This window comes from Puntigrus tetrazona, chromosome 17 (assembly GCF_018831695.1).
Source record: "Puntigrus tetrazona isolate hp1 chromosome 17, ASM1883169v1, whole genome shotgun sequence".
Taxonomy (NCBI): domain Eukaryota; kingdom Metazoa; phylum Chordata; class Actinopteri; order Cypriniformes; family Cyprinidae; genus Puntigrus; species Puntigrus tetrazona.
Genome location: NC_056715.1, coordinates 2,510,170 through 2,520,718, shown reverse-complemented (window position 1 = coordinate 2,520,718; position 10,549 = coordinate 2,510,170). Strand labels below are relative to the sequence as shown.

General features: G+C 36.2%; 2 protein-coding genes across 4 annotated transcripts; one reads left to right on the top strand and one right to left on the bottom strand.

Annotated features, from left to right (window-relative positions):
- Positions 1-658: 658 nt before the first annotated feature.
- srp54 (signal recognition particle 54) lies at positions 659-6,478 on the bottom strand. Of its 3 annotated transcripts, none has more exons than XM_043263282.1 (17): positions 6,354-6,478; positions 5,852-5,972; positions 5,004-5,105; positions 4,825-4,916; positions 4,637-4,721; positions 4,381-4,485; positions 3,931-3,997; positions 3,786-3,843; positions 3,540-3,690; positions 3,294-3,442; positions 3,115-3,215; positions 2,444-2,530; positions 2,281-2,354; positions 2,078-2,186; positions 1,753-1,923; positions 1,569-1,664; positions 659-1,332 (listed from the first exon to the last, which is right to left on the bottom strand). In XM_043263282.1, exons 3-17 carry the CDS (start codon positions 5,079-5,081, stop codon positions 1,241-1,243), a joined length of 1,515 nt encoding a protein of 504 aa, XP_043119217.1. In that variant the 5' UTR covers positions 5,082-5,105; positions 5,852-5,972; positions 6,354-6,478; the 3' UTR covers positions 659-1,240. The 3 variants fall into 3 exon arrangements, with proteins under 3 accessions (XP_043119217.1, XP_043119218.1, XP_043119219.1); XM_043263283.1 differs by having other exon boundaries at positions 5,852-5,969; positions 6,354-6,443; XM_043263284.1 differs by lacking the exon at positions 6,354-6,478 and adding an exon at positions 6,082-6,099.
- Positions 6,479-6,682: 204 nt separating this feature from the next.
- On the top strand, positions 6,683-10,258 carry zgc:109986 (uncharacterized protein LOC553566 homolog). Its single transcript, XM_043263285.1, has 8 exons — positions 6,683-7,040; positions 7,184-7,305; positions 7,384-7,522; positions 7,616-7,737; positions 8,713-8,823; positions 8,913-9,019; positions 9,680-9,779; positions 9,884-10,258. The coding sequence occupies exons 1-8, from the start codon at positions 6,944-6,946 to the stop codon at positions 10,004-10,006; spliced, it is 921 nt and encodes a 306-aa protein (XP_043119220.1). The 5' UTR covers positions 6,683-6,943; the 3' UTR covers positions 10,007-10,258.
- Positions 10,259-10,549: the final 291 nt, after the last annotated feature.

The window sequence follows — 10,549 nt, the reverse complement described above, 5'->3', positions numbered from 1 at the left end:
TTAACTTCTATTAATGTTATTGACCGGTACATTTAAGAATTTAGGAAAGTTTTTAATTAAAGGAAACTTATCTAATAACATTAAAATATACCAATGCATTAATTGTGTAGTAAAGTATGCATGATTTTAAGTATGCATCATTTAATTGAGGACCATTATTTTCATGCAACAGCATTGGTTTCTTTATTTTAAATGTTAATGCAAACGTTTATTTACAGTATATTAGAAAGTAACTTTAAATGGATAAATGTATGCAACTGTAAATGTAATCAACAACTTACGTATACCAATGAGGTAACCTTTTACAAACATCCATAAAGTTCTATTATTACACCCATTAACTTTCTTTAGTTTTGGCATTTTAAATATTCCAAACCTTTATGTGAAAAATTTAATTTTTACTCATTGGTTGCTAAGCTGAAAACTTACCATTTTCAATTTAAAGAAGACATTTATTTTATGCATTTACAATCATTGACCAGAAATACAAAAAAAAAAAAAAAAAAAAAAAAAAAGATTAGTAATCTTTGTCAAGATGTTGCTATGCAAAGTATAGATTACAAATGTACATGATAAACATTACACATTTTGATCATAGTATTTGTGAAGCACAGATATTTGAATTTCATCATAAATAAAGGATAAAAGACAATCGCTGTTAAAATGTTGCCATATAAATTTTATTATAACATTATGACAAAATATTGTCACATACTATTTTGCAACTACTGTGTGTTCATCTCTGATACAAAGCCAAAGCTTTTCTATGGCAAGTCAAGAAATTATATTTAATTATATAATAAACCATGATTTCTACTTATGAATATCTTGTGCTATGAAGATGCCCATAGCAATTACTGTGTAAAATCATATAACCTTTACATCTTTTACCCTTAGTCCGGTTTAGAGATAGTGAAAGTGGTCGTTTGCCAGCAAGTCTGACAGTATTGTGAAGCACTCGAGACTGGCTGTGTGTATATTTGCCAAAACCAACGACTGTCTGACGTCACAAGACATTTTAAACATCTCTGGGCTTGAAGCTAAATTTCTCCTCGCAGTCCCCGTTATCAATCCTTCTCCAGAAACCCTGGGCTTTACATGTAAATGAGCCTTTGTTTATTGTTTAAAGAATTAAATTACTTGTGGCAATACAAAACCATCAAATCATCTTCATCCGCCCAGGTTTTGTTTGCTAAAACCATCTGATACTTTTGCATCCTTCGTTTACGGAATCAGAGGTTCACATGTTGTTAAATCCCATCATGCCTTTCATGTTGCCAGCAGCTCCCTGCTGAAACTGCCTCATCATAGACTGCAGTCCAGCCATGCCACCTTCAAAAAATAAAAAGATAAATGTCCTTAAGTGAGGCTTTTACAAAATCATCCGTATTCAATGATCCTCATACATCTCACAGCGACGTGACATTTAAAAAAAAAAGCAATTTAGGTTCTTTCAAATAGGTTCTTGCACGCAATAACGGTCCAATGGTTAGTAAAGATAAATCCAATACCGCTGCCCATGGTCTAGTGAAAACTAAAGCATGTTAGGGTGAAAAGGGAGCTCGTACCCATGTGGTGAAGCACTCTGGGATCCATCATTTTAGCCATCTGCTGGTTCAGTTTCGCCATCTGTGATGGGTTGACGTTCTTAGACATGTCCCCTCCTTTAAAACAATGATATCGTGAGTCACTGATTTTAAACGCAACAGGAAATGAACATCATTTATATGCGTCAAGTTCAGATCACTCAACCTTTAAATAAGCCTTTAATGCCTCCCATCTTCTTGACCATCTGGGCGAACTTTGTGTACTGTGTGAGTAACTCTTGTACATCCCTGGTAGCCACTCCAGATCCCCGAGCCACTCGCTGGATGCGGTTAGGCTGTTTACTGAAGAGCTTGGCACCATCTTTATTGTCAAGTTCTGAGATGAAGAAAGCAAATAAACAAATAAAAAAGTGCATTAACTAAACCAGCATATAAAATACTCCAATTTAAAGAAGTCTGTGTATTGTTCCACTTTTAAACGATGCTAAAAGTAGTAAAGAAAAAAATATTATAATAAAAAAAGCATGTACCCTGGTCATTCATACTATCCATTATTGTCATTAGTTTCTTTAGTCTGGCCATAGACTCCTGCTCATTTCCTTTGCTCATGAAATCTGTTCCAAAGCCCGGAATCATTCCCTGAACACACACAAAGAAAAACACAAATTGTATGAAAATAACTAGACAGCAGATAATCATAATTAGATATGCTTTCAGGAAAGGTTGGCGTTACCATAATCTGACCAAAAGGTCCCATCTTCATGATGTTCTGAAATTGTTCGTACATGTCCCTGAGTGTAAACTGACCTATTAGAGAAATGTCATATCTATTGGTGAAAAAGCACTGGGAAATACACAAAAATATGCATTTTGGTAAAAATAAAGGTTCTAGTTACCATGTTTGAGCTTGTCAATTAGCTCCTCGTTGTCATCAAGCTTTAGTTCATTCACTTTGTCGATCAGGCCCTCAATATCTCCCATACCTATAGAAAAAAAAACAACAACAATTGCAACATAAATAAAGTTCCAACTTGCAATGAACAATCATAAAAACGTGTTAGAAATGTATTCATCCTCAGGCTGTGCAAGATGTTTTTTGCAAGTGTTTCTTAATTGGAACAGAATTTCAGACATTTAGCATTACGTCATTTGCTTACAAATGGATCACCTGCAGTAAATGGGTGCCGTCAGAATGAAAGTCCAAACAGCTGATAAAAATATCACGATAATCTCAGACTACTCTAATTCATCGATAATGACTTGTGGTTTATAGTTATATTGCCCTGATAGACTTATTTCTTACAAATTAACTGATGGACTAGAGTGGTGTGGAATACTTGTGGATTATTGTGATGTTTTTTAGCAGCTGTTTGGACTCATTTAGACAGCACCCATTCTTTAAAGGATGGATTGGTGAGCAAGTGGCGTAATGCAAAAATTTATCCAAATCTGCAACTAATCTACATCTTGGATGGCCTGAGGATAGGCACATTTTAAGCCAAGTTTCTTTCTTTGGCGAACTATTCCCTAACTAAACAGCAGCTCATCCTGTATATCCAAACCTTACCGAGCAGTTTGCTTATGAAGGGTTGAGTCTTGAAGGGCTCAAAGTCGTCAATGTGCTCCCCCGTACCAATAAAAATGATGGGACTCTTTGTGGCCGCCACGCTGTAAACAAAAATTATGTCAGCTCCTGCATTTATTCATTCAAGTGCTCAAAGTAAAAAGCGTAGAGCGTGTACTTACGCACTGAGCGCACCGCCACCCTTTGCATGGCCGTCCAGTTTTGTGACAATAACAGAAGCCACATCTACCTTGTCTTTGAAGGCCTTAGCCTGAGCCTCACAAGCCTGACCAATGGAGGCATCCATCACGTACACTATGTTGTCAGGTTGCTGCGGGACAGACAATAACAGCCATCAAGCAAATGTATCTTGTTTTGTTTATTGCTTTTTTTGCATTTTATAATAACAGAGGAAATCTCACACTTACCACAGCATTGGACACCTGAAGCATTTCTTCAAAAAGTGAGTCTTCCTGTTTATGTCTACCACTAGTATCCACAATGATTATTTCAAAGTTTTCTGTCTTGAATTTTTCCACACCCTCTGAAGCTATAATGACCGGGTCCATTTCTGTGTAACTGTTGATTGAATTATGAATCGATGATTGGGTTTGGTGAGCAGATGAAATACATTAGTAACATTAAAAAAATGATATATGTATATATTGCATTACCTCCCATAAAAGGGTATTCTGGCTTTTGTTGCATTTTGCTTGAGTTGGTCAAAGGCACCTTTAAAAGCAAACAAAACATTTTTTTTTTTGCCCCAGAAGCATTAGAAGTAGTATAAGTTCTCTGTGTAAAGATAGCAGACGGCACCTGCTCTGAATGTGTCGGCACAAATCAAACACGTCTTCCATCCTTTTCTTTGGTAGTAGTATGCCAGCTAACAAAAAGAAAAGTCAAAGTCAACTTTTTCTAGCAAATTACATGGCAGAAAAAAAAAAAAATTCTACAGGAAATAACAGTGATGCATGTAACAAGATCATAAATACACAATAGTAACTAGGTACACAGAGTAAAAACTGATTCTAAAAGAAATACACAGTGTAGCAGCAATAAGATATGACTAATAATAAGTGAACAAATACATGCATTAATATCAAAAATGTATATAGGATTGCATACTGAAGAGACAATGACACGGTTTTCTAATTTCAACTTAGACCCCCCCCCTCCAAACTTTCTTACTTTTGTGATTAGCTGTTTAAAAACAGGTCTAAAATCTCAAATCTTAAATCTCAGCGCACACGCCCAAGAACCGCTCACCTTGGAACATGTCGTGGTTTTCCCGCTGCCCTGCAAACCCACAAACATGATAACATTGTTCTTTCCCTTCGTGGGAGTCCAGGCTTTCACTCCAGGATCCACCAGCTGCAACAACAACAAAAACGTTTCTCTCAATTCGATTTGGTCTTCATGTTGAAATAGAAAATCTCCTGATTTACAACATCAGGGTGCAAACGGGTACGGGAACAATGTGAAAGCCAATAATTATCAGACGAAACAGAAAACCATCGTTTACCTTGACAAGTTCCTTGAAAACGGCATGCTGGATCATTCTTCTCTTGTTTAGGCCAGACGCCATTTCCTCCAGATCAATGGCTGCCCTGAGATTACAAAGTGGTTATAGAGCAAACAGAACGTTTTATAATTGGTAGTTTACTATATAAATTGGCAAAAAAAAACAAAAACAAAGAAAATGTTACTTACTTGACATTTTCTCTAAGTTGCTTTACCAACTTGATATTCACATCCGCCTCCAGCAGGGCAGCACAGACCTCCTTGAGCATAGCATTTAATACCTAAGAAAGATGATAGATAAGTAAACGTTTTAAGATGGACCACAATGCTTAACAAACTTCATTTTATGACTCTCATATTCACTGTACCTCCTCATTGATGATGGTGGCATTGCTGAGAGACCTCAAAGCTGAGGTTATCTTCCTCCCTAGATCAGCTAAAACCATTTTTGCGGTTCAAGAGCAGCCAACCTGCAACAGGGGACTACGGTTACTTCAGGTATCCACTGCTTTGCATTAGCATCAAATCATTTCAGATTTTCATTCCTCTTTATTATACAGTCCATTGCTTCGCATCCGTTTGATGATGCCTATACTCTTATCCTTCACATGGCAAACCTATAATTTTGTGTATCCTCACGTTATTTCGATTATAGTTCAGAGTAAGTCCTGCAACCGTAATTTATTCAAGTCTTTAACGGATGTATTCGACCACACCACTTGACTGCAGTCTAAATAACAAAAAAAACGTTGTTTTCTCAATTTGAGAGATACAATACTGTGGTAAAAATTTAGCAAAGAAATTATAGACCTCTTGCCATAAATATTATCATATTTTCTATTCGTTTTGAGCATTTTAGCCTACTGTCTAGCATACATCCAAGAAGTCAGATTTCCTCTACCTGATTTTGGTTTTTGTCAAAATACACCCACTGTACCGCCAATTGAAATTACCCACATTAACTAGATAATGTTTCTGTTAATGTTGGTGGTAAATATAATGTTATATCTGCATACACAACTGTCCACAATTTAAAACCAGAGGAAGATAGTTGGTGAAAACAGAAAATAAACAATGTCCATGAAAAACGTCCTAGAGGCACGCCACACTGCAATTCTTTCACTTCTGAATAACTTCCATTATAAAATGCATACAATATTTACATAAACATTATATAACACATGAAGTGTGATTGATATAATGCAGACAGGCTTACTTCTTAGGTGAATGAGACTTTCCAATGTGGTGGGGTTTCCCCCCAAGTCGATCCTCCTGTCACTGCTCACTCTGAACCTCCAGACTTCAGCGGAACCAGGGCAATTATGTTTTCAATCCTACTAAACAAGCACAAATAAAGAAAACGTTATCGCGGATGAGCTATTCCGTTCACAGCCATGTCTTGTACAGTCTGGATGAATCTGGATCAATTTAAGATATAGATCGTACCATTTCAAAAATATTTACACACCCATGAGTAAATGAAACTATTAATAAAAACATCATATATTTAAAATGTACACAAGTGTGTTTTCTAAGGCTGACTCCGTTGCAGCTCTATGCTGAAATAAGGCCAGACAGCCGTTGTAAACGCATTAACGTAGTCGATTTAATTAAGGACATGATTTAAATCCCGTTTAAGTCAAATCAACGCTAAATTAAAATATCCAGTATTCAAATGATTCATATTAAGAGATACATTTCGATTAACTATTACTTACCTAAACTCGCAGCAGCTGTTTTTCGGCGAGTGGAACAGTGACTACAAACGTCATCTAACCCCCAACTTCCCGTGACGTAATTTTACTTCCGTGTAAAATAAGGGTCCGCTTTTTGTTATGAGACTTTACTTTACTATGTACTTTAGATTCGTTTTTGCTCGCCGTTTATTTAACTAAAAGTTAACTTAAGTAAAATTCACATCGGTCTGTGTATATAAATTAGAATACACGCTGATACTGTCACTATTTCTTTTTTTAAATATTGTTTTTTTTGCGTTGGGGATGTTTGGTCATGGAGCAAAACCTTAAGGTGGCACAGCATTATATAAAACAGATTTTAACTAAGCACAGAATGGTTGCATTTTTAACTTCAAATCAATAAAATTGAAGGAGTACGAGTAAAATTACACGTATAAATGAGTGTTTTGTAACCTGGAATAGTTCATCAGAGTGAGAAAGTGTACAGTTCTACCTTAACTTCTAACACGCTTCCATCTACTGTGGAGGACAACAGACCCATGTGTTGCTCAGTAGTATGTTTGCAATCTACAGTGTGTTTGATATAAGATAAGTATCAAGCGGCCCAATCAATGGATTTTAACGATGCAAAGAATGAAATTATGCGGGTGTTGTCCAAGACGGAAAGATTACATCTTCCAAAGCTGTTAGACTGGTTGAAAACATCCGGTAACTTCACATTTGGAAACTTTTGTTATTGTCAGGTTAGATTGTGTGCAAGGAGCATTTGTTTTGTGTTGTCTCCGGTTTATTTGCATTTAATCTTAGACAATGTTAAATTCTTTGCTCATTTTTTTTTATTACACTTTCAGATGATCTGGATGATTTCCTGGTAGATAACCAAAGCGTTATTCTTCAAAGTATTGCAGAAGACCTAAGGGTTTGCCTTCCACTGGAGGGTATGGCTCCCTCAGAGATGATGGCTATTCAAAAGGTCTGTGCATTACATTTGTAGTATACTCCGGCATTCACACTTGCGTTGTTACGTTCTAAAGCATGCTTTAATGTTTAGACTCAACAGAAACCTCATCCCACTGTGCATGTGGATGCGTTCTTATATGACGAGGAAGCTGTGGATTTATTGTGTGAGGATGGGAAAATGAGTCGCAACTACTGCCTCAACTGTGGATCACACAAAACAGCACCGCTGGGTGAGTGTTTGCGTGTTTACTGGGCTATGCATTTCATAAATTCATACTATAATAAAGCAACATCCTAATATGCAATTTATATATTTTTTTCAGAGTTCATCTCGCATTCGTTCTCAATCCCAGAGCTCCAGTTCCTATTCCACAACGTTCTTCCAGACCTCTCAGGAAAACTGTTGGTGGATGTGGGATCTAGACTTGGAGCTGTGCTATTTGGGGTAAATTGCTGGTGATGGTTTATTTAACTAGCCATGACCAAACTCATTATCAGTTGTAGGTTAACTGATGATTACAGAAACAATCCCCAAGGGGAGTTAAGGGTTAACGGAGTAGTGTACCCCAAAATAAAAATATGCTGAAAATGTACACACCCTCAGGCCATCCAAGATGCTGAGGAGTTTACTTCTTCGGATACAAGAACAGATGCAGATAAATTTAGCATCATATCATTTTATCACCAACAGATCCTCTGCAGAGTCCCGTGAGCCAAACAGCTGGTTAAAAACATCATAATAATCCACAGTTAATCCACAGGACTCCAGGCCATCAATTAACATCTTCTGGAATGAAAAGCTGCATGTTTGTCATAAACAAATTCAAATACAAATCCTTTATCCATAATATCATTTCATCTGAATCAGGACAGAAATATGCACAGATCGAACACTGTTTACAAGCAAAGCCAGTTCAGAACAGTCATAAACTCATATGTCAGTGGATTTTCTTTTTAAATCTCAACAGGAGATTTCTTTTTCACTGGAGGAAGCATTGTTATGGATTTTGAACTAATACTTTTGGCAAGAATCGACAGCCTAAAGTTAAAACATCTTGTTTCTTTCAAACATGCAGAGTTTCACTTCACAATATGTTTATAGATAGACTGGAGTTATCTGGATTACTTGAGAATTGTGATGTTTTTATCAACTGTTTCGACTGTCATTCTGACGGCACCCATTCACCTGCAGAGAATCCATTGGTGACTAAGTAATGTAAGGCTAAATTTACATCCAAATCTGTTCTGATGAAGAATTAAAATCTAAAGCAAATATTTATTTTTGAATGTGAATTATTTCTTTAACTTTCTTGCCCTGTTGAATATAAACCTACCAGTCCAGCTTTTGTGTTTTTTTTTAGAACATAATCTGATGATACATCTATATTATTGCCTCAGATAAATAATTTTCTCTCCTCAGGGCTACCTCTACAGTGCCGCATCTCAGCTTTTGGGGGTTGAAATAAGTTCAGAGTTTGTCAAACTTCAAACAATGGCTGTAGAGAAATATGGCTTCAGTGACAGAATTCAGGCAATCAACCAAACCGTTTCTTTGTCTGATGTTTATTATTTTTTTTCCGGGGATAGTATATTTACAAAGATGTTTAACACTCTTCATAGGTGATCCATGCGGATATCCGCTCTCAGTCTGCCTTGCTGCAAAATGCAGATGTTCTGATCATGAACAATGTGTTTGAATACTTCATGGAACCCAGTGATCAAATGCAGTAAGTGTCTTCACTCAAGGACATGCAGAGATGTGAACAAGTGCTTAAAGGAACACTACACTTTTTTTGAAAATAGGCCCACTCTCCAACTCCCCCAGAGTTAAAAAGTTGAGTTGTACCGTTTTTCGAATCCATTCACCTGATCACTGGGTCTGGCGATAGCACTTTTAGCATAGCTTAACATAGATCATTGAACCAGAAGCATCTTGAATAATAATGACCAAAGAGTGTCGACATTTTTTATGTTTAAAACTTGGCTCTTCTGTAGTTACATTGTGTACTAAACCTGGCCGAAAATGAAACGTTGCAGTGGAATGAGCAACTTTTCATTTTTCATCACACTTGGTACAAGCAATAAACTGGCAGATTAACTGCAATAAGCCTGGCTTATTTGGTAAACATTTTTTATAACAAGCCTCTGGTTTAATCATTCAGTGATCTAAGCTATGCTAAGCTATGCTAAAAGTGTTGTCGCTAGACCTGGAGATTGGCTGAATGCTTTCAAAAACGGTAAAACATAACTTTTTAACTCTGTGGGAGTTGGAGAATGAGTCTTCCTTTTAAATAAAGGTTCTTTATAATAAACTAATGATAAATGGTTATTGTGTCTTAAATAGTTTAGACTAAAATTACCCATTTTTTCCTTTTCTTTTCTTTCAGAACTTGGCTATTTATCAGTCAAAATTTCAGAAAGAAAGGTGCACTGTTGGTAACTGTACCCAACATTCAAGAGACACTTGCTTTACTTCAGGATGCTGTTGTAAGAAGTTCCTTTTTATCTCTTTTATTTCTGAATGTCTCTTTCTGTGCAATTCAATACTTTTTATAAATATTTCATAAACCAAATAATTTGTTCTTTTCTAGTTCCTAGAGACAGTAGCCCTCAGCCAGTGGATAGAGGAAGTGCCACTTGACTACACTGTTCATCTAAAAAATGACACAGATCCGGATTCTCTCAAACAAATCCATCTTTATAGAGTACTTTGACCTCCAGAAGAGTCTCTTTTGACGCATTGGATATGATTAGCCTCAGTGAGGCCTTTAACAGAACAAACGATGCAAATAGATTTGATTAAACATACAGCACCCTCTTCTGATGAATGTTCATTTGTCAATTTTTAAAGTTAAGTTTGATAGTAAGCACATGTTTCAGTAAATCTCTTTACGTAATGGTGTGTTTGCATTGCTGTATTAAGCAGTCCGTATTAAGAGATAATAAATTAGTTTTCCTGTAAGTGACAACTTGGTTTTGTAATTTGTTCAAATGCGTTTCTATCTCCAACTCTTTCTGTTGAAACAGGAAGTAGGGGAGGGATCATGTTTTTTTTTTTTTTTTTTTTTTTTGCTTTTACAGGCAGAGGTAGTGCATTGGAGACAATTTACGTCATCCTTGGTGTTATTTTGGAGTTTGTTTGTAAACCCATTATAGCTATTAAAATATATTGAAAAAAATTATATTGCTAAACTCTTTGCTAATTGTAATGACTGCATTGTGTATATTTGTATATTTAGGTGTTGTACTCTATTTGT